Genomic DNA, 24425 nt, shown 5'->3' with positions numbered 1-24425 from the left:
GTGCGTGCGTGCGTGTCCAGGACCCGTCCTGTGATTACGGTGGACGTGACCATCTTGCTGCCGGCGTCCATCAACATCTCTGTGCCTGAGTGCCACGAGGGCCCGCAGAACCTCAACTGCTTCAACGTCACCGTCTGCCTGAGCTTCCACGGAAGACAGGTGCCCGGACAGATAGGTGAGTTTAACCCATTTAGGCCTAGAACTATTGACTGCTTTTACTATTGAAAAATAGCAGATATACAAGCTCACGAGCTTGTAGATCTGCAATTTTTTTGAAAAAGTCGTGAAAATGTGTGCAAATCTTTGAATATGTATTTTCAAAGCGAACGTTTAGTAACTCAAATTTTGCTTCTGGGGGGGGGGGGTCCCTGGAACTAAATATTTTGAGATGCGGGTCCGTGGCCAAATAAATATAATTTTGGGGGTCCTTCACATGAAAAGGTTTGAGAACCACTGACATATTTAGTCTCTCAAGAACAGACTAACTGAGCTCCATTTAAGTGAAAAGGACCTTTTCTTTGACGATGGCTAGCCAGATTGCTGACATAGAAACATAGGTTTTTCAAAAAATCTAAGAGCTTGTATACAGTATCTGCTATTTTTCAATAGTTAAAGCATAAAATAATGATACACAATAATGTGTTTCGGTAGGTTGGCCTAGAAGGGTGTATGACTCCCGGACTGATTTCCACTCCGGCCCTGCTTTAACCACTTGAACCCCATTATGGTTGAGTGGTGCTAGTGTCTGTTCTGTTTTCTGTTATTTTGTGGGGAAAACTTTCGCTGAAAATTGTCAATCTGCTATTTTCCTGCGAAAGCACAACACGGGATGCTGGGGTTTAAGCGGTTAAACTACTGGTCGTCTGGTCCTCAACATGAGATCCGTCCGGGGACCACGATTATAATTACATCCAAAAGATGCTTCGGATGTAATTATAATCGTGGTCCCCGGACCACAACATCAAATGTAGCCTAATGCATATCAAACAGGGGGTCCTTGAATTATTTCATTTTATGAAAGACTGTCTTGAACCTTCTCAGAATTCGGTTGTGGGTTACTCAAACACAAAATGTGATCATCATACTGAGGGAATGAACAGACAGTGGGAATAATGGTTAACCTCTGGACAGTGTCTGACTACACTGCATTCAAAGCCTTTAAGTTTAATAGTTACTAGTTAAGTTAGCCCTCGGCCCCCTGCTCTCTGTCTGGCCAGTGGGTGTAGTGTTGTCATTCAGTGTTCTGGTGGGAGGTGGTAGTAGTGTTGGGGTGTGGTCCTGTCCTGCTGCAGTGTTTGGGTGTGTCATGTTGCACAAGAAGCCCCCCGGGGGAGCGGCCAGCACTCCAGACTGACGTTACATAATGAATAAGACCTGGCCAGCAGGAATAAAGCCCCTCTGTTTGGCTACCTGGCACCCGCCGGTGGAAAGCAGCCGCGCCTCCTCCTGTTCGGTGCCTCCCCATAATGAAACGCTCCTTTTGCCTCGGCGGGTAGTGAGGTCATGGCGTTTTCCCTCTGTTGTGCGGAGCTGAACAGTCCCCTTTGGTCCGACTGGGGTTGTGTGTTTGTCACCCCCTCCCACTGTTTTACCAGCGTGACACCCTCTTGAAGCAATTACTACATACTGGAGCTGATTCATTCGGCGGCTTGGATTTCAAAATGACCAGAAAGACCATATATGGGCTTTTGTCAGTAGTAGACGTTTAGAATGTTTAACCTCATGCGTATGATTTGTCGGATTGGAGTGGAGCTCTTAACACTGACCAATAAACGGAACGGACAGTTTTTTAAGTGTTACTAATGCAGTATCAACAAGGAATTCATTTATTTTCCGGGTGAATCCGCCTCTGCTCGCCCTGTGATGTCTGTATAAACAGGATGTTTTCATGGACAGTGTTGTCATTTCAGCAGGACTTCACATAAAAAAGAGCAAACACCTAGATAAATAGATACTTTTTACCAGTGTTGATTCTGACAGCAAAGTTTTATTTAGTTTTAGTCATAGTTTTTTTTATACAATTCTGTTTAGTTTTAGTCACCTGAAATGTTTTACTTTTATTCTACAGTTGATTTAGTCTAGTCGACTAAATCTACAGTTGATTTAGTCGACCTAAATGTATTTTGGCGGTCCTTTATGGTGCCGTAATGCCTGATTTTCGCTTGGCTGCATGCTGAAAATCGTCGATCTACAAGCTCACAGCGGGGCGCGTTGTGTGCTTCTAGATCTGCTATTTTCAGAGCGCAACACCCAAACGCAACCGAACATGAAATTACTTTTCTTTTAGTTCTATTGGACATATTAGTCTAGTTCTTATTGTAGAGAATAGCCTAATTACTGTAGTCATAGTTTTTGGTCGTCATAGCTCATAGCTTTTAGTCAACGAAATCAACACTGCTTTTTACAGTATCCCCTTATTTACTTCTTTACTGGTTTGTAACAGTGTGTTATGTTTTTCTGTTATGACTACTGGGAAGAAACTGTTATATGTTTTTAATTTTGTTGTTGTGTGAGGTTCAGATAATTGTCTGGCTTGAAAATGGTCTAAGATTAAGACAAAATTAGAAAATTGGTTTTGTGGTGACAGCGATAAAACCATGAGAAAAATGCCTCCAATGTCAAAGTATTGCAAGTCATTGCGGCAAGATGTTTTGCCATACTTGATAACTCTTCAAATCACCTTAAAACAACTCAAACGACATCCTTGCATATAATAACACAAGAACCCAGAAGCATCGCACATGTTGTGGTTGTCTCGTGACTCCTATTTGTTTCACATTAAGACTGTGTTATTGTATCTAATGCTTTGGTGGTAATTGCCAGAAACCCAAACTATGCCGTCTTGTTTGAAAGAGATTCTTGGGGTTACAGTTTGGCCAAAGAACTGACTATTATATCAAATACATAAATGATCCTAAAGTAGAGGTATGGCTACAGTGAGTCAGTGGAGAAAGTCAACCGTAACCACACCAAGCACCATAACATCAACGATAACACTATACTATATTGTTCACCATTGTCTTATGACAACGATATCTTTGTAGTTATACCGCTTCATGTGAACGGCACTACAGTACATTCTTCGTTGACCAGGGTCCCCTAGGAGTCTGTCCCCCTTCCTGCATTGCTTCTACACAAAATCTCTTTGCCGATACAAGCTCAAATCGCGTCACAACACAATGAGATCTTTTGATTGAACCATGTTTTTCAGATTCAGCACCCTCGGATTATGTAAAATAGTCAGGTTCCCAACTTTTACCCCAAAATGATACTAAAATGTTTTCAGAAATCCCACCAGTTTATTGTGAGCTTGTAGATCTGCTGTTTGCGGCAAATTGTCACAGAATGTCCACTTTGTCCAGCTATTTAGTATTTTCACCAACTAGAGTTGGTGAAATCTGATCCGTATGTCTTTTGAGTCATAGTGTCGGGGTCTTTGTCAGGACACCCGAGGTACCCGTATATGGAGATCTCTGTCTCTGTCTGTCAACCTATGTCTCTTTTATGCCCGTAGGCCTATATGGAGATCCTTGATAAAGATCCAGAATAGGGAAGCTAGGGAAGTGGTTAATAGATTAATAGTGGTTCAGTGATGATGCCTCTGTCTGGCCTTCCAGAGTTGCTGTACAACCTGACAGCTGATGTGGATAAGAGACTGAAGACCCAGGCTTCCAGGGTCTACTTCTCCCAGAACGGAGCCCAGGTCGGCCTTCTGAGCTACCAGCTCAGCCTGGACATCAACAGTGAGCAGTGCCAGCAGTACACTGCCTACGTTAAGGTATGTTCCTCACAAACTGTGTGTGCGTGCGTGCGTGCGTGCGTGTGCGTGAGAGCCCCATCCATGTCCTCAGTTGATCTCCTGGATTCTTTCTCATGTGCATTCACTCTGTGATGTTGTGTGATTGGAGTTGTCATTTGCTGCTGTGCGTTGTTTTTCTCACACATGTATTTGTTGCTGAAGCACCAATCATCACATTTTCCAGCTATTTAGTTTGGCCGAACCACAAATCATTCATAAATTGTTGATAACGGAATGCCTGGTGGCTCAGCCAGTTTGTGCACAGACCTGACGCTCCTTGGGGTTCGAATCCGATCCCTGTGTTGTCTCCGCTGTCTTGGTTCCCAGTCTCTACTCTTACCTACCTGACATAAAGCATTTACTTCAACTCTGTAGTTTATACATTGATGTACGACCATGTCATAAACAAGTAGCAAAATACTGTGACGTATTGCAAGCTTGGGGATTGAGCTTGTAGATTGCCAGTTTTGCTTTTTGTTTATAATGTTTTTCTTCTTTTTAATCATTTTTGAAAATCTTAAAAAATAAATAAAATAAACTGAAGACAAGACAAAGGATAGGTAAAGAATAATATATACCACATAGACACTGCAGTTACTGAAGGCTGTTAGAGCAATAGACTTGTGGAGACGCTCGCTCGGTTAGGGACAAGGCACCGTAACACTCAGGTCCAGAGGTCCTCTACAATTCCTGAAACCGCGTTGCACTGCGACCGTGTGTCTCCACACCGTGTGTGTGTGTGTGTGTGTGTGTGTGTGTGTGTGTGTGTGTGTGTGTGTGTGTGTGTGTGTGTGTGTGTGTGTGTGTGTGTGTGTGTGTGTGTGTGTGTGTGTGTGTGTGTGTGTGTGTGTGTGTGTGTGTGTGTGTATCCCTGCAGGAACATATACAGAGACAGAGTCTCCTTTGTCGCTGCATAGTTACTCTATTGTGTCCCGCGATTTTCTGCCATGTTATGTATGTAGCAGCAGCAGCAGGCTGGCTCCATGCCTTGAGGGCACCGTCAGTGGGTGTCTCACCTCTTCTGGCGTGGAAGGCCCACCGCGCTGGCCCTGTTTACCCCAGGCTGCATGCACTGTGGGAGGCTGTCAGCAGCAGGGTGACAGGAGCTGCCATTACCGGGCCTTCCTATCTTCATTTAACCACTTTCAACCTGGTGTCCCTACATTTTGGGCATGTCATTATAAGCGAACCTTTAAAAAAAAAGAAGGTTGTCGTACAAAGAACAAAGTATAGCTTCAATCTGTTAGTTGACCCGGAATTTGAACCCAGGCCTCCCACACGAGAGATCAAACTTCTGCCGCACCTATGATGAGCTTGAAACAGAAATACTTGTCAAGCTGTGGCTGTCCTACCCGGAATGCCTCAATGGAGTTAGAGTAGAGAGATCACCTCCAATCACTGTAGATGGGTTGGTTATATTCTATTAAAATACTATACGGATTGATTAAAATAACATTTATTCATTAAAATAAGCAGCTTAAAGTGGTTAACCATGTTGAACTGGCGTGAGCGTATATGTCACACAGAGCAGTTGTAGCAATAAACCCCGTCATCAATCATATTGCATGGAGCACACTTGTCGAGTTATTACCCAGTGATGTGTGGCATGTGTTTATCCAGCGACCTCTCTGAGGCTGGATGGTTTCGCCGGCCCTAAACTCATTAGTAAATATTATAGCACTTAGGATTTCTTCTTCTCCCACTATAGCTTTCTTGCTGCAGCAAGATGAATCATGCAAAGTGTGTTTCTGGGTGCAGTAAATCTGCAATGTGAAACATTTCTGCCCTAACTAAACATCTTCACGTTTCTGGGTGGGCAAGCTAATTACCACTCACATATGGCGCCTAGCTGCCACGCAACTGTGAGGCATCTCTTCGTCTCTGCTTTAATGTTACAGTGAGATAAACACACTTTAAATGATAGTAAGGAGACCCATCCGTCACACTGCATTATTATTTAAGGCCCACTGTAGCGTACAGTTGTGTCAGTTAGTCCAATCACTAAACTGCAAAATAACAATTTAGCAATGTTATGACGTTCCATTATTATTCGTATACAAAATGTACAGTAACTCTTTGGAGCCTTTGTTGGATCACAAACTTGCATCTTTTCTAACGACGTGTTATGGAAGGAGCTGTTCTATTGCTTGCATGAGGCACACATGTGGTGTCTATTGCTGGAGCCGTTTGATAAAACCAAGCAGGCATGCAGTAGTTAGTTGGATTGATGTGATATCTTTTGTTCTGTTTATTGTGGGGATCATCATGTTATCAATGGCTGAGGCCATGGTTTCCCTTCTGTTTAGCAGCAAAAAGATATGCGTTGGCACCACCAGGGGTGTCGCACCAAATTCTGGGCCCTGGGTACAAGGATTCACTGCGGGCCCACATGAATGTTAATCATAGGGGGAGAGGGGGTTTAACCCATTTAGACTGGGAAGTGGGAACGCATTATTACGCATTATTTTGTGCTTTAACTATTGAAAAAATAGCAGATATACAAGCTCTATTTTTGAAAAATCATGAGAATTTGTGCAAGTCTCAAATCCTTCTAAGGTTTTTTGAAAAACCTATGTTTCTATTCCATGTCAGTGGTGCTCAAACCTTTTCAAGTGAAGGACCCCCAAAATGATATGTATTTGGCCACGGACCCCCATCTCAAATTACTTTTCGAAAGTAGCAGATCTACAAGCTTGCAGCGCCAATATAGCCAAGGCAGATATTAGGCTCCTGGGCTATTATAGGCAAGGCTACTCTGCCACAAGACCATGGGTGTCCCAAACCAACGGCAAAGGATGGCTAAGCCACACCATTGTAGTGGCAGTCGTAGCCACACCAGCATCGCCAGTGCCAAGAGACTGCAGCTGACTGCAGCCACAGCCAGACTGTTTAGAACTCTGAGTGACTTTAGGTATATGATTTGGGAAAAGTAAAGGGGACAAAGATTACCCGAACCCGCTCGCTAACGGTCTTTGTGTTTATCACAATATGTGTTTTTGTTCTGAGCCTCGGCAGAACAGCTGGATCAGAATCATCATAATCAGAAGTGATCTGGCTCCTGCTCTGGAAGAGGGGTCTCGTCTGTTTGGTAAATCTCATCATTTATCTTGCTCATGTGTCTGCCCACATGAGCCAGTCCTCCCATTCCCTTGGAGAGGTATGCTAATGGAAACCAGCTGGTGCCCGACTGTATCCTCATGGGAAGCCTGCACCCCCCCACCCCACGCCACCCCACCCCCGCACCCTCCACCCATGTCCCTGCTCACACATAATAGTGAAAATACTGTGTAGGCTGTAGCGACACAGCAGGGTGCTGGGCTGGTGTTGTGTCAACTGGAACTCCACTGCTGGCTATGGAAACCCCATGCGTCAGGGCTGATTGCTTTCGCCCTGATGCATGAGTGCCTGTGGAAGCGGTCCATGAACTATTCTGAGCTCTACTCTTACGTTTTGTGATGGCTCTCATACACTAACCATTTGTCCACCCTACCTGGTTGATCATTTAAATCAAGCAACACCCAAAAGGCTGTTGACTTTTAAGTAGAGAGCTTAATTGCACGCACTTAAAGCTTGATTTTGTTCCATGTAAATGGACCAACAGCACCGGAAAGGAAAGGGGTCAGTTCTTCTTAACATGTGAAATCTGTACAAAAATCTGGAATATTTTGTCACTAAATCACAGATTTCTTTCCACCGCACAAGAAGTGTGCACCCTGAAAACAGAGCACAGAAGTTAATAGTTCAATGATAATATTGTTTTCGAGTAATTCCGTCCTAAAATTATGTAAGTCGCCCTTGTTGATCATTGATGTTTTTTTCTGGCAAAGACTGCAGAATAACATACCGGGACTCCAGATGGTCTTTGTTTGGTTATTTTTAGCTAAATAAACGGCACATAGTGTTTTACTACAGTTGTACCTCACGTTTAAAGAGGAAAAACAACCCATACCATACCACGATGAATGTTGAATGATTGGGGTTCACATGAGCAGAACGACTGTGCGTGAGACGGTAGATGTGAGTAAAGCAACGTTTAAGTGTACCTTTACTGAAATTCTTGAGTCATACTGTATGTATTATGTTCAGCAATCTTGTGTAATTGGCACATTGTCTGTATTCATTGTTTCTCAGGCAACCCACACAGTAAACTCCTCAGTGTTAATTTAGGATTTAACTGTACACTTCTTGTGAAAGAAAGCTCACATTTCTAACATCATTCGTGTGCTGCTGTGGATGTTTCAGTCATTCGGTTTGGGTCATATCCAACACAACTGAGAAATACATTGACAAATACTTAAACAGATATTCCACTTTCCAAAAAAAAAAGAAAAAAGAAAACATTTTTTTCCCTTCTTTTTATCGTCTACTCAGGCTTTTGTGAACACCCCAGAAAGTTGCTTGATTCAATATTTAGATATTTGATATTCATTTTATCAGACCAAACCATCCAGGGCCCATTCCTATACAAACCCATTCTAACTTCAAACTCTATTTTAACCATGATAGATTCATCAAAAACACCCGTCTTTTTCAATCTCTCTCTCCATATGAACATATAAACCAGCAATATGAACATATAAACCAGCAATATGAACATATAAACCAGCAATATGAACATATAAACCAGCAATATGAACATATAAACCAGCAATATGAACATATAAACCAGCAATATGAACAAACAGGGCATCGACTGCTCAAATGGGCTTCGGCTCGCCTGGCAGCTCGTCACCTCACGAGCATCAATGTGTGCCAGTGGTGTAAAGTACATTTACCTAACTACTGTACTTAAGTACACTTTTGAGTTATTTGTACTTTACTTGAGTATTTCCAATTTCCAATATATTTACTTCTACTCCACTACATCTCAGATCCAAATATTGTGCTTTTACTGAAAACTTTACTTTATTTTGTAGATTTTAAAACTTCAGCCCTATTTTCAAAAGATTTGCATACATTTTAAAACTTGAAATGGAACATTCTGCATAACGATTACTTTTACTTTTGGTACTTTAAGTACATTTTGATAGCAATACTTTCATACTTTTACTCAAGTGCATTTTGAATTCTGAACTATTTCTACATTGCAGTATTGATACTTTTACTCAAGTAAAACATTTCAGTACTTTTCCCACCACTGTAGTGTCCCTGAGCAAGACACTTAACCCCAGCCCTAACAGCTCCCTGTGTGCTCATCGGAGCCATCTGAGCAGCCATCAGCTGGCTGAAGCTGTAAAAGCAACTTCCCCTCCTCCCGTGAACCAGAAATTTCCTCCTCGAATCTCAAGGGATTTAAGTCATTTAAGTAATGCATTTATTGAGTGCTCCCCCCAAAATTTGGTTGGGGAATGGCATATCCCCAATTCCCCCATACAGTGCTGCAACACCTCTAAGGAGACTGTTAGCATCACAGCGTCAATAGATTTATAATGTTGTAGTTTTATTACTAACATTACCAGGCAGTGTTTCTGCAACTGCAAGACACACGAGCCTCTTCGTTACTCGTCATATAAAGTACCATTTGCTAAGATCAGTCTTTTAGATCTGTCCCGTAACGCTGACGTATTGCATGTCTTGGTGAGCTTTGCCATTTTAAGCGTCACTTTATTAGATCTTCTGCTAAGCTGCTTCCAAAGCTATTTCTGTGATCACTTCCACATTGCATAGCATCACATGGCATGTTTACTGCCGTGGCAATTTATGTGTCGTCATGCTCTCTCTCTCTCTCTCTCTCTCTCTCTCTCTCTCTGTGTGTGTGTGTGTGTGTGTGTGTGTGTGTGTGTGTGTGTGTGTGTGTGTGTGTGTGTGTGTGTGTGTGTGTGTGTGTGTGTGTGTGTGTGTGTGTGTGTGTGTGTGTGTGTGTGTGTGCAATGTGCATGTGTGTTTATGTTTATATTTCAGCAATCCCATCGCAGTCTTAACAGTAAAATCCTGAGTCTTCATTTAACTCTGAGAGTATACAAAGGGACCCGGCCTGGTCCATTTGTATACTCTCAGAGTTAAATGGAGACTCAGGACCTCACAGTGTAGTTCAAGTGTGCCTTGAAATCATGCCAACGGCCACTTCCATTTGTGGTCATCAGTGGTATTGTATGGCTGTGTGTGTAGATGCAACTCTGGTCTCCAAGGAAGAGCTAAAATAGGCAGCTTAACCCATGCCTCTAACAGTTGCCCGTTTTAATTTAGCTCCCAATGTATATGCACACCCCCTGTTCTCTGGCCTATATTCCACTTGGCGTGACCCATATCTCATGTCCCCCCATAACATGGGGACATGAGATGGGGGTATTTAAACTGCATGGGGTACTTTTTAAAGGTCCGGCGTCGCTGTCCAATAGCTGCTGCTTCTGCGGACAGGGCCTCTCTGTAGAGAGGGGAATATGCACAGTGGAATTGCTAATTTAATTCATTTTACAGAGCAAGAAATTGACATAATGTGGTTACTGCCTGACAGGATATAAAAAAGGAATTCAAAACGTCTCTAAACAATCAAAAAGCTGACTGAAATGTATACTGCATAGCATGACCAGATGCGACATGTCAGCTTGAAAAATTCCTTGTCTGGTGGAGTATGAATTAAGCCTAAAGCTGCAATGCAGAACATAGACCGTAAAAAATGTGTACACGTCTAGACGGACGGACGCGTACAAGCTGTGACGTTTCTCATAGTAAACTGTGACCTTCGGTCGTAATAATATGTTAGAATATCTTAATACAATATAAGTAGTACATCTGCAGTGGTTGGAGGTGTTCTCCCTCGACTCTTCCATTGAGAAATCTAGACCCTGGTGTTGGGTAGGAAACCTACTGGTTGTCATGTTGTAGCGTCTGAAGTTCATAAGCACAACATCTCGCCTCTACAAGCAGGATTGCAGGATTGGCTCTTTTCGGCTGAGCGGGTTGATATCATTGGGGTAAAAAACTCCTAGTCGGTACAAAACCGTCTGGAGATGACGCGCTCTCTGCGAGAGTAGAAAAGTCTTTTTGTTTACTGGGTGCAGTCAAAACACTTCCTCAGTGTTTTGACTGACGCTGAGGAAGGCCACAGGCCGAAACCGGTCCGTCTGACCATCTTCTGCACTGGTGAGACTGCTGTTGTGCTTTAAAGATATTCCCTTTCTTCCTGATATCATTGGGGTCTCATGTGGGTTAGAATCCCTCGTAAAGCCTAATTTATGCTCTGTCTCGCGCCAACGTATACAGTATTTTCCGGACTATAAGGCGCACTTAAAAGCCTTTCATTTTCTCAAAAAACTACAGTGCGCCTTATAGTCCAGTGCGCCTTATATATGGATCATTCATTGACATTGGCATTCCCTTTAGCACAGCTCCATCTGTTGGATGCATAACGCAACGGTAGCGTCTATTATGTGCGCCTTATAGTCAGGTGCGCCTTATATATGAACCTTATAGTTAGGTGCGCCTTATAGTCCAGAAAATACTGTACATCGTCAGGCTTATACACTCCAGCCTGATAAATGCAGTTTGACACAAGTGTGTTGTCCACATGGCTGAACGCGGATAGTAAAACCACAGTTCGCTGCACATCCCAAATAAGAGACCACCAGCGGTGGGAAAAAGTACTCACAATGCATGCGACACATTGCGTGCTTGTAGATCTGCTATTTTCAAATGCATGTATATATGTATATAGGTGATGTGTGTTTTGTAATAATAATCAAAATCTACAAATTAACTAGTCACTAAAAGTTTTAAATAATTGTAGTGGAGTAAAAGTACAATATTTGCCTCTGAGATTGGAAATTCTCCAGTAAAGTAAATGCAGTGGTGGAAAAGGTACTCAAATATTTAAGTAAAAGTATCAATACTGTAATATAGAAATATTCTGTTACAAGTAAAAGTCCGGAATTCAAAATGTACTTGAGTAAAAGTACAAAAGTATTGTCATAAAAATTTACTTAAAGTACCAAAAGTAAAAGTTCAAATAGCCAAGGTATGAAATAGGGCTAAAGTGGTTTATGTATCCGAGATGTAGTGGAGTAGAAGTAAAAGTATTGGAAATTGGAAATACTCAAGTACAAATACCTAAAAATTTTACTTAAGTACAGTACTTAAGTAAGTAAATGTACTTAGTTACTTTACACCACTGAGTAAATGTACCTCAAAATTTTACTTACTGTAAGTAGCCTACAGTACTTGAGTAGATGTACTTAATAGAACTTTACATCAGGGACGTGCTGGCCATTGGGAAAAATATTAAAATTAAATGTCGGCCTTCGTTCCATTTTGGGGGGCAGAAACCTCGCATCTCCAAGTTTCAAATGTGTACATTTTTTCGCAAAGCAAAGCCCTGCTTCATCATACAAGGCTGTCGCACAAAAGTAGTGAAAACAGCAGATCTACAAGCACACAACGCCTCGCGGTGCGAGGCGTTGTGTGCTTGTAGATCGGCTGTTTTCACTAGTTTAAATCATTTTTAAAATGATAAATACAAAACAAACGGTTTTGGACATACAAGGTTTCCACCCAACAACAACGAAATATAACTCATGTAATTGGCCCACTGGCTTGTCGCTTGTCATGATCTGAAATGGCAAATCTTTGAGTAGCAGCAGCAGCGCTATAGAGAGATCTCTCTCTCTATAGTGCGCAATGAGGGCCTCTCCAACTCTTTCCCGGGCTGAATCAAGGGCCCAGCATGTCCCTGCTTTACACCACTGTAGAGACCACAGTAACCCAGAACCTCAGCACTGCTGCTGGCCTGGCACGTGGAGCCAGGCTGCCACACAGTGTTGCCATATCTTGCGAGAGAAAAAAAAAAGCAACCATGTCCATGAAAACAAGCCCAAAAGAAGCTACTAACAACACAGGAGCACTTTAAACCTATATACAAAGGATATTTGAAAATAAACCGTATAAACTTATTTTGAAAAGTTTTAACAACACAAATCTGGTGCGGGGGTCCCTGGCACAAAATGGTTTCAGATGGGGATACGCAGACAGTTCTGTATTAATTTGGGGGACCACTGTTTTAAACAACATTAGGAAGCAAGCCCAAAATAAGCAACTACACTTCAAAAACAAGCCCCAAAAAACTGAAACCCGCAACTACCAATATTTACAAGCGACTTTTCCAGAAAAAAAAAAAGACCAAAGTCGCTTATAATAAGTGGGACATGGCAACACTGGCTGCAACACTGCCTGCTTTGTTTGCTTCTTTACAGTTCTATAGAAACGTGCGATTCCCTTGATGCCATTCCACTGGTTTCATTTACCCCAGGCCAAGAAAGCTGATACAATGAAAGTCCATAGCAGGAAGGTAATCAAACCCAGCTGTCTTCTATTAAACACAGCAGAAACTCACGCACCAATTTATGAAGAATAATAATATGCCGAGGCAAAAGAAAATCTAAATATACAAGGGGTATGTTGGTGCAAAGAATTTATTGAATGGAAAAATAGGAGTGATCCTGTCATTTGACTAATGTCAACTCTTAAGACTTTGTCCGAAAGAATTCGTCTGGACTTGGAGAGGAATAGATTATTATCATTTTCTAATTTTAGGACAGGGTAGTATTTTGGTCAGGATTTCCCTAGATGGTTGTGCCAGAACGAACATTATTCTGTTCTCCTCCAGGCTGGTTCTGGGAGAATACAACTAACAGACATGATGTTTTACTGACTGAAATGACTCATACTTCAGATGAAATTACTCTTCTCCTCTGCCACTGTGTAAAAGATGTAGTTACTATACCATGTGTTGTTCCCCCACATCCGTTTTTCATATATATATGGAATATTGTGTGCTCATAATTACTTGGTGCTATAGCGTTGTTGCTATAGGAAATACATTGTTGTTATTCACATCGAGAGCGGCCAAAGGTTGAAGTGACTGATTTGTTGATTCTGGCGAGGGCTAAGCAAGAAGGCTTCCTCATAGACTGCTGGGGAGATTACTGCCACACTATGCCACCGCAAAGCAGCATGATGGGTGGCCAACTCTGACCAAAATGAAAGAGGCTCTCCTGCCATGTTTCCCACTGTGTGTGTGTGTGTGTGTGTGTGTGTGTGTGTGTGTGTGTGTGTGTGTGTGTGTGTGTGTGTGTGTGTGTGTGTGTGACCCCAGTTTACAGTGTAAAATCCTCAATGTTAATTTAACCCTGTGAGTGTACAAATGAGACCAAATGCATTTGGTTCCATTTGTACGCTCTCAGAGTTACAGAACATTTTGATTGCTAACCAGCAATCATTTAGCTGGGGACCCTCTAGAACAGTGTTTCTCAAAGGATTCTAGGGACTCTGTGTGTTCCTTTATGGGGGTCTAAATTGACCCTTACAAGTCTGTAACTCTGACAGCATACAAATGGAACCATGGACAGCATACAAATGGACAGCATGGACAGCATACAAATGGAACCAAATGAACCCTAACGGGTTCATTTGGTTCCATTTGTATGCTGTCAGAGTTAAGGGGAGACCTTGAAATGTGAACGTTTGAGAAACACTGCTCTAGAACTCCCTCAAGGACCCATGAGGATCCCCGGACCCCATGTCCCCATGACCACTGTTTCCCAAAACAGTGGGTCGGAACTCAGGACCCATTTGTGGGTCGCAGACAGATTTTTCTGGGTCCCCATGGTTACACTACCAAGTGTATCAGAGAAGATAGCAGCCACCGACACCAAGAACTCCCGGCCAAAAAGCTTGTACTGTGAGAACCAACACACGGGCATCGATCGAGAGGACGACCCACAACTACCTACGTGGACGTACTAAAGAAAGATGCTGGTGCAGAAAGCATAAATGAGCTGGCCAGATGTATGGAGAACCGTTCGTCTGAGGACGACGTAGAGAGAGAGAGAAAGCGTTTTTTTTTTTTTTCATGAATTAAAAACAAAATTCATTGACTTTTTTCAATAATTTCCTGAAGAAATCAAATACAAATCTACAAAATTCCATGAATTAGAACACATTGTTTAATAAGTAGTGAAAATAACCGATCAAGCGACGTGTTGTGAGCTTGTAGATCTGTTGTTTTCTCTAGTTTGGGTCCTGGGCAAATGTCTAGTTTATCCTTTAGGTCTTGAGCTAAAGAGTTTGGGAACCAGTGCTCTAGACTCTAGAGGAGTGTGGGTCATAAGAGTTGCCTCTCTCTGGCCTCTCTCCTTGGGTCAGGAACGTGTGTGTAGGATCTGATGTGTTCTCTCAAATGGCAGGCTGCGATCGCTCATTTTATCGGTCAGCCTCCCACATAAGGCTTCCTGCTCAAGGTCCCGGCCTGCCCTGCCCTGCCCTGCTCTGGTGCTTATCTCTACCCACTCGTCGTTAATGGAAACTTATATTTCTTCTGTCGCAGCCACTGTTCCATTATTCTACTTCCATATAGGAAGGCCCCGCGAGTTTGCCGCAGAGGAAATCCAACGTACACGTCAGTGTACCTATTAGAGATTTTGTTTATGTGCAGTGGAGCCTAGAACCTGCCTTCAAAAAGAGGATTTGACAGGTTGGCCATTTTGAGTGCTGTTGGTTTATCTAGGTGCTGTCTAAAAAACAATGGGCCCCGGGAACTAACAATGAAGCGACGGCGTCCCAGATTATGTGTGTTTAGCCACCAAATCAGCTACAGGAAGCATCTGGAACCGTCTTCGACCCCCAGGATGGAACCACCTCAAACACACACAGATACTGGGCAACGCCATAAAAACAACACTATTCTCAGTGGATCCTCTCCCACTGGCAGTGAATCCATCAGGGGGGGGCCCGAGATTAAACTTGGGACGTTTTAAGTAGAAACGCGGAATCAGTAGCAATATGAAGTATTAAGGCACACAGCTCCCAAAATATGTGATTTTGTAATAAAATGTATAATAATAATTCTCAGCCTCCGGGAGGATAATTTGTCTTCCTAAAATGAAACATGAAAGAGTGGAAATATAAAGCTTCCTGTTTATGTACACAGAAAGATTATCAAGATGTCGAAGGAAGTTCATCTCTCAAAGAGAGGAAGGAAGGAGTCTGTAGCAGAATTCTGATGTCCCCGAGATTGGTTTACATGAATGAACCCCCGATGACTTCCATCATTTAAAAACGTGTTGCAGAGCTTTTGTTTGGACACAATAGCCTTCATCATCATAGATACCGGCTATGGAACTCGGCCACTGAACCCCAATTCGATGTGATTTTGATCTCTGGCGCCCATTGTGTGAAATCCAGTGTTCGTTTTACTCTGAGAGTACAAATGGAATCATCCGTAAGGGTCTGGTCCATTTGCTTCCATTTGCACATTCGCAGATGTTGCAGATGCATAAGGGTCCATTTGGGTACTACTATCCATCGTTAGCTGGGGATCCCATGAAATCCCTGCCAAGGACCCCCGGGGGTCCCTGATCGCCACATTGAGGACCAGTGTTAAAGCCGTGCTCCTTACTTCACGCTTCCTTAAAAGGATCTCATCTGGATTCTAACTCTCTTTTTTCTTTCTTTTTTTTCTTTTTTTTCAATCGAGACTTTATTTGTTTTCCTTTGCAGGAGAGCCTTCCATGTGTCCTTGCGGTGACTCCCTACTCCTTAGAGTACGCCAGGTTCACTTTACAGTAGGGATCAGCCAAGGGAGCAGCGCTGCACTAGCGTGATATGATGATTCCAGCACAGGCAATGGAATTCCGGGAATGATGGAAGCAAAGTAACATAGACCTCTTGTTAGCTTAGCTTCTTCATTTTTTAAAAGAAGGCCTCAGCGTCTCCCACAATTCAGCCCTGGCACCGTATTGTTTCCAGTGACTAACTCAAAGGCTTGTATGCACGAACAACGAATGCCCCTCTATCCAAGAAGCTGAAACATAGCCTGTTACAGCAGCAGAACAACTCTCAAAGTGGATGAAGTGGATGACTAATTTTGCTCATAAGCTATCAGTTGTGTTGTGAATGGAACTACCGGTATGCAAGCTCAAGTCTCTCGGGGGACAGACGTCGAGATGTGTTTGGCTCGGCTCTCTGCTTCGGAACGCTCTGAAAAAAGTGGAGATAGTTGAAGCCTAGCTATATAGCTTGTTGCTCTTAGCAGAAATGGAAGTTCAAAAATCTATTTTAAAAATGTATTTGGAAGGGATAGTTCACCCCTACCAATTACTCACCCCATGGAGACTTGAATTCATGGATATTCTTTTAGTTTTTGTTGCATTCCTAAGACAATAATTTGAGGTGTCTCCATAGGGAACAAAGCGGGCTCTTTGTGTCTCCATAGGGAACTACTGCTGGTCATCAAATTATTGGGTTAGGAATGCGACAACAAATAAAAAATAAAATCCATGAATTCTAGTCTCCATGCGGTGAGTAATCGATTGAAGATTCGATTTCGATTTTTGTGAACACTTCTTCGTGATTGGTCAAGTACCGGTCTGAACAGCATGGTGACAACCTCCTGTTCTCAATGTTTATGGGGATGACTTTTAAGCCTATAAATAATCCAGTCTACCAGCTCACAACAACACATCGCGATGCAAAGTGTTTGTGAGCTTATAGATTGCATATTTCCACATTTTAAAAAAAAATGTATATTTTTCGCCTATACATAGATGCACAAAATAGGGATGGCAGGTTTGAGAGGGATTGAGTGTTGAATGTGTCGTCAAAGCAAACGGTCGGATTGCAGCTCCCTGTTTGTTGAATGTTTTCGCTCCCATTACAAATCTAACAGTTTCAGACATACTGTATCTACATTGGCATGAAATCAAAACTCACAGTTGTTGACAGTAGCATACCAATGGAAACAAGGTGATGGGTTTTGGGTGTGTATGTTTGAGGAGAAAACCGACTCCATCCGCCAATTTCCAACAGGGACGCTTTGGTAGCCTTAGATTTTTACTCCTTTATAAATACCAGCTGTGGTTTTTAACTGTCCAAGGGGTCAAATGCTGCCGGATGTCCTTGGTGGTGATGCGTGTGAGCCCTTAAAAGTTTGCTCTAATTTGTGTTCACGTGGACCATTGTTTTCAAAAGTGCAATAAATTAATTCCGCTCCTAATTCTCAGAGGTACTGCATGTGTTTGTGTGGTGATGTATATCTCCCCAACTGCACTCCTGGGCCAACTAGAGCACTGGTTCCCAAACTGTCCAACGATCCAAGACGGTCTTGGACCCATTGCTATTAAAAATAAATGACAAAAAATCCTGAGAATTTCATACATTTTAAAGAAAACAAAAACATGACATAAATAAAAATAAGTATAAAAAAAAAAAACAATCTACTACAAGTTCAACGGATTACGGCGGGTTGTGAACTTGTAGGTCTGCTATTTTCACTAATTTGAGTCCCGGGGAGGTATCGAATTTCTCTTTTGGGTCTCGAGCCAAAACATTTGGGAACCACTGGACTGGAGTACTACTCTTCCTTCAGGAAATATTCCATGAGGCATGGGCTGTGTTATGGTCTGAGCAGTTTGTGGGTTTGTGTGTGGGTCCGAGCAGCTAGTCAGCGTGCGTGTGTACACGTGTGTGCTTGCACGTGTCTCGCATAGTTTGGAAGAACATCCTGAAACAGAACCTGTTTTTGGGATCTTTATCTTTGGATGAAACGTACGTGTGATGATACGTACGTGCGTCTGGGATGGAATGGTTATGGTATGTGTTGTGTTATGCACAGAAAGGTATTTACGGGTGTTTGTGCATGGCGTTGCTCATGCATGACAGTACATATGGTATATGTTTCCTGTCAGTTAAGTGATAGCTCTCGATAAAGTGCTCTTTCCCCCCAAGGGCAGATTTTCTTCCTTTTTTTTAACTAGCCAAGGGGAAATATGTAGTAGGGGTTTGCTCAAGGGGGATATTAGGTCTACACCACACTGTGGTGTTTAACAGCGGTCATAAGGTTTTCACTTAGTAAAGGTTAAGATTGCCCTTAAAATGAAAAAAGGTGTGGCGCCCGCTGGCCTAGCGGTCCAGGCGCATACCACATAGGCTCTGATGCCTGACAGCGTGTTTCGATTGGTTTGCATCCCGATCCCAACGACCTTTGCTGCATGTCATGTCACTCCCTGTCTCTCTCTCCCTGTTTACCTACTGTGCTATAGATAAAGGCAGAAAAGCCCCCCCAAAATCTGGAAAAATACAAAGAAAAAGGGACAAAATATGTTTTTGCTGGATAGATTAGCCTCAGGGATGCAACCTAGGTAGGTAATTTCGTTTTTTCAAGTTATTACATTATCTCCCACTTTGACCGTGACGTTTTTGGCCTTGCTGAGGTTATGGTTTGATCCTAAGAGGATGGATTTGGTTTTGCCCAGGTGTATTGATAACTTGTTGTCCTTGAGCCAGGTGCAGATCTTATTTAGTTCTGAGCTAAGGGTCTTTTCAACCTGCAAGCTATCCCTGCAAGCTAGGAGAGCAGAGTCATCCGCGAACAGGAACAGGTTACAGTCGCAAACAGATGCCTTGTCGTATATATTAGGATCATCTTGATACCACATTGATTGATACCAACATTGTACATTCTGCCTTTAAGGACATTTGCTCTCCAATTGGCTAGTTCATCATTAGGCCAACCGGCCAACAATGTGTATCTTCTTCACTCACTGTCAGAGTCAGTCAAAGACATGCCCGCTGTTGCAACAGCCATAAAATCAGTTTCAACCTTGCTGCAGTTGCAATTATAAGCCTGAATTTCCCTCAAGGGATAAAGAAAGGTTTATCTGTGGCAGGGCATAACCAAAGATAGAAGCAAGGGGAAAACATTAGGCAGAATAAACAGATAGCTCTTCTGTCAATGTCATGTGATATTATAACATTAACCTTGCCAGGGCATAGTCCACAGTCCACACAGTGCATCTATGCTTGGTACACAGCACTAACAGACACACAAAATAAATAGACAAAAAAAACCACAGGGCTGTATTTCATTTTCAATCAAAAATTGTATACACACTGTTTTTGTTGGTCTCATTCACAAAAAAAAAACATTACTTATTACCAATTGGAAGCAGTCATGAACCATTGGAACTCATTGAACTGGCCAATATACATGTCTACTAATCTATATTATATATCTATATTAACTAAAGATGTTGCTTCCCAATGGTAACATAATTTTACCTTACTACTGAGACATAGTACAGTAATTGAATGAGCATGGTTCCTTTTGGTATGATACAGTTAGTTTGATTTGTCTCTGGAAACAACGTGACACACAAACAGTCCCGGGGTAAAAATCTGCAATTTATTAGCAGTTCAGGTTGGTGCATGAGGCTGGACAGACATCTGAGAATCTACGTCTATTACTAACATCACACAGACTCAACTATTCTCTCCTGGCGGGAGTTTGGGAGGTGATCATAAGCATCTATGTTGAATCATAATGTGCTTCGGAGGGTGGCTTCATACTTTCGCTACGATTTTTAAACATTACTCAGAATAACACGGTTCTGAACAGCCTGACTTACCGTAATCGGGTGATTAAGAACTGGAACGTTTTAACCACTTTTTAACCATTTTATACTTTGGCTATTGAAAAATAGCAGATATACAAGCTCATAGCGCTGCACTGAGCTCATAGCTCAATGAGCTTGTAGATCTGCTATTTTTGAAAAAAATCTTAAAATTTTGCAAAACTTTGAATATATATTTTTCAAAGTAAGCTTTTGTAACTCAAATCTCTGCTTCTGGGGGTCCAGAACATATTATGAGATAGGGGTCCGTGTCAAAATACATATAATTTTGGGGGTCCTTGAGAACCACTGATTTAGAAGAAGGATTTAGAAGACATTTACAGAATCGGGTCAATATATTCAAAGACTGCACAAATTTAAAAGATTTTCCAAAAGATTGCAGATCTATAACCTCACAGCACGGCACTCGGTGCCACGCTGTGAGCTTGTATATCTGCTATTTCTTTTAACAATTAAGAACATGTTTTAAGCAAGCACAAATAGATAGTAAAATCACAGACAAAAAAAGGCAACAGGGGCGCAGATGGCCGGGTGGTTGAGGCACGTGCCGCGCGGGCTCGGACGCCTGGCAGCGAGTCCTGCTTCGATTGCTGGGCCTGGCGGATCGTGACGTTGCTGTGTGTCGCTCCCCCCATTCTCCCTCCCTGTTTCCTGTCTCTCTACGCTGTGGACTATCAATGAAGGCATGAGGGGGGGAAAAAAGAAAAAAGTAACAGATGGCAGACCAGAAGTTGCAAAGTAACAGACCGAAAGGCAGAAGAACCACTTCTGATTTGTTAGGCCGTAGCGTAGACAAAATACTGCAGGCACGACTAAAGAGTAAATGCTCTGGCAAGGCTTGATCAAGATTTGAAATAGTGATGAAAGTACAGCAGCGACGATTGCCCACAGGAAATGCTAGTTGGTGATATTCAGAAGCAACTTACTGCAATGTTTTTTAGTAAGTGATGTCCATGTTAGAGTCTTTGAAAGATGTTGAAACCAAAATGAAGAATGGGGAGTTTGGGGAACATAATTAAGTAAACACGAGTAGGAAATATAGAATGGTTTCTAGCAGATAAATCAAGTATGAAAGAGTAAAACCACACAGTAAAGTCCTCTGTGTGAAGTGAACAGTACAGCAAAAACAGGCAGTTTTGCTAGAGGTATTAAGATGGAGATTGGAGTAGAGTCTAGTTAGTATAGCAGTATGACAAACTGGCTTAGAACACTGATTCTCAGCCTTTGACATTTCATGGTTCCCCCTCAGTTTGGTACGATTTTCTCTAGGATCCCAGTCTACTCTGCACTGCAAATTCTGTAATCTCCAAGTAACTGTGGGTCACAAAGACTGTGACTCGAGTGTTAGAGACACTTACAGGTCAGTAACTCCTCTGTGTTACTGACCCATAAGGGTCCATTTGGTTCATAACTACTGTCATTTAGCTGCGGACCTCCTGAACCCCCTCAAGTTGAGAACCAGTGACTTAGACCAGTAACCTTTGGCACTCAAGCAATGTAACGCCCAGAGTTTACACATTGTCTAACTCTTCCATGCTCCGTTGTGAGACCATGAGAATATTACGTTTGGCATCATGAACGTATGTTAACATAAATACTTGTCAAGAGACATTTCAAATGGCCTCTGTCTATTTTAACACTTCATTGTTCCCCATTCATCTATCACTCAAGCCAGAGAGCTGGTTCTACTTATCCTGAGATTCCCATTGCTCAGACATTAGCATGAACGGCCCCCTAAATCTGTAAGTCATCCAAATGTCTTTTGCCCTAAAAAGGAAGACCGTCCATAGTGTGAGTGTTTCCTTCGATAGTCAGTTGAAATTTCCCATGACCACTTGCCGGCTCTCTGTGCATATATACGGTACATGTGCGTTTTTACAGTGGAAGGAGAGGCCTGGCTAACGCGTCGATCGGAGAAAAGAGTTCTGTTGTGCTCCTGAGTTTGGGCCAAGCACGGGGCGTTTATACCGAAGATCAGAGCTGCTAGAGGTGACATCATCCTCCCCGCACCCACTATGAGAGAAGTGCTCTGTGAACATGGAGGGGCAGTTTGGTCTGTTGCCATCATGCTGATCAGATTAGCATGTGAGAGTTAAAGCCGCAATCCGGAACTTATTTGAATGACTAATGTGTTGTATTTAACCCATCTGTATGTGTTAATATAATAGAACTCCTTACTCTTCCATTGAAACAGTTAGATCCTGGTGTCAGGTAGGACACCTACTGGTTGACACGTAGTACTGCGGGAAACCCAAAAGTCTCCCCTGGACAGTTAGTCCCGCTTGGTGAGCGGTCAGTGTGTGGTCTCCTGTGTGGGAGACCTGGGTTCCACTTAAAACCTGCAGCTTTAAGAGATGGGAGCTTGCATTATTGCTGTGCTCCTCCACAACGCATTGTTCCGGATGAAATGAGCAAACCTTTGTCAATATACTATATATTCACTTATTATATTCACTTATTAAGTATTTTTAACCCATTTATCCATGTCTAAATGGGAATAGGTATTCACAGTGAGCTTAGTGTAGTATTATTAACAATAGAAATGTGTGTGTGCGTGCGTGCGTGTGCGCGCGCGCGTGATGACATTTCTTTTTACATTGTTCCCTTCCAGTTGTTTTCGACCATCTCTATGGAATAATTCATTTCAAATGTATTATCTAGTTGATGTTGATCTATGAACTTGTTGTGAGGCCTGTCAGGAAACACTGTTAACTTCTAACACTGGGTCAGGGAAACAGACTGTGATCCATTGTTAGGAATCTCCTCTTGGAGGATATTAATATCAAAGGGATTATGACATTAATGAACTCAGCCACTCAAACTCAAATGGCATTCTGTTTTAATAATGTATCACTACCACCACAAGTTTCCATTTGAGTTTTGAAGAACTGATGATATTCCTCCAAGTCATTAATAAACTGTATGCCCCGTTTGATTTGAAAGCAACAGTCCCCTCCCTGAGGCTTTTTAGATTTAATGAACACATGAACACAATGACTGTATTTAAACTCTAAAGACCCGTGACAGGCTATTAACACCAGTATCCATCTCAGAAACGTCTCCATTCCATAAATAAAAAATGAACGATCAGTGGGCATGGGGAGGCTATTCCCTGCCTTGCCCAGGGACAGGAGCCTGAGTGAAGCAATATTTGGAACATTAAAGCTTTAATCTCGGACTTGGTTTAAAGAATAAAATGTTATTTTAGCCAATCTGTATGGAAGAGTTCTGTATCTTAATACATCTAGTAAGTACATCTCTGCAGTGGTTGGAGGTGCCCCCCCTCTACTCTTAGACCTTGGTGTCTATAAAGTGTTATTTGTGGATCCACGTTTGGGACACAAAGTTGCCTCTGAGGCTTATGTGTGTGTTTGTTTTTTTTTTGCAATTACCTCTCTCCGTTGGGAGGGAGAGAGAGGTAACAGACATAAAACTCATGGATTGTAGCTTTAATAGCTGGCTATAATAGAAACACGCAGGCCAAGTGTTACCAATGAACTCCTCCACTTGTAATGTGCAGTGGCTGTGAGTCCTGGGGGTCCTCCAGCTATAGTCTACTACAGCCCCACTGTGTTTGAAGTAGGAAGTGATTTTGTGCCTGCCCAATAATCTGGGTACTGTTGGAAACGTTTTGGAAAGCGATATACTAACTGCTACTCTCGTTTAATGGAAATTCTAATGACTGCGCCCCGTTCACTTAAAGGTCATTTTCGAGCATGAGATTGTGCGCAAACATCACATTTTTGATTTTTAGAACAACAGGTCATTATGTCCCCACCAATTCTCTCGAGGCTCATGAAAAACGTGAGATAAACAGCGGGAGCAGTAGGGCCGGGGGCCGCGCTGCCGAGACCCCCGTGCTAAGTGTTCCCAAGGGGGGGAGGTTCACTCTGAGGCCAGCGGACAGGGGCCATTTGACGCATTCTGCTTTAATGGCGAACTGGGACTCGAGGATTTTCGCCGGCCTCCTTCCACAGTTACACCACCACTTGTCACGGCACTGAGCACAACATTGTTCACGTTATAACCTCCTCCTGAGCTGCGGCACACATCTCGCTGGAACAACACCGTCTCTATAAGCCCAATGAGGCATGAATTGTGGTCCAATGATGGATGGGGAGGGTGACCTCTTCTGCAGTGGCCATGTTGTTACTGAGCGTTATCGCTGACCCTTCGTATAGTGTGGGAACTGCCAGACGCTTGGAATAGTTACTGGCCGGTCCAAC

General features: G+C 42.6%; 1 protein-coding gene across 2 annotated transcripts in view; it reads left to right on the top strand.

The window, feature by feature from the left end:
* itga9 (integrin, alpha 9) overlaps nucleotides 1-24425 on the top strand; it is a 96439-nt gene that overhangs the window by 31127 nt on the left and 40887 nt on the right. For both annotated transcript variants that reach the window (XR_013962630.1, XM_080739885.1), the window contains exons 14-15: nucleotides 21-175; nucleotides 3618-3778. Coding sequence is in view for 1 of the 2 variants with exons in the window: in XM_080739885.1 (XP_080596011.1) it covers nucleotides 21-175; nucleotides 3618-3778 (316 nt within the window). In the remaining variant the exon portion in view is untranslated. The remainder of the gene's footprint in view (nucleotides 1-20; nucleotides 176-3617; nucleotides 3779-24425) is intronic.

This window comes from Nannobrachium achirus, assembly GCF_963921795.1.
Source record: "Nannobrachium achirus genome assembly, chromosome: 13".
Classification (NCBI taxonomy): domain Eukaryota; kingdom Metazoa; phylum Chordata; class Actinopteri; order Myctophiformes; family Myctophidae; genus Nannobrachium; species Nannobrachium achirus.
The sequence above is the reverse complement of the archived record's forward strand: the minus strand, read 5'-3'. Positions and strand labels throughout refer to the sequence as shown.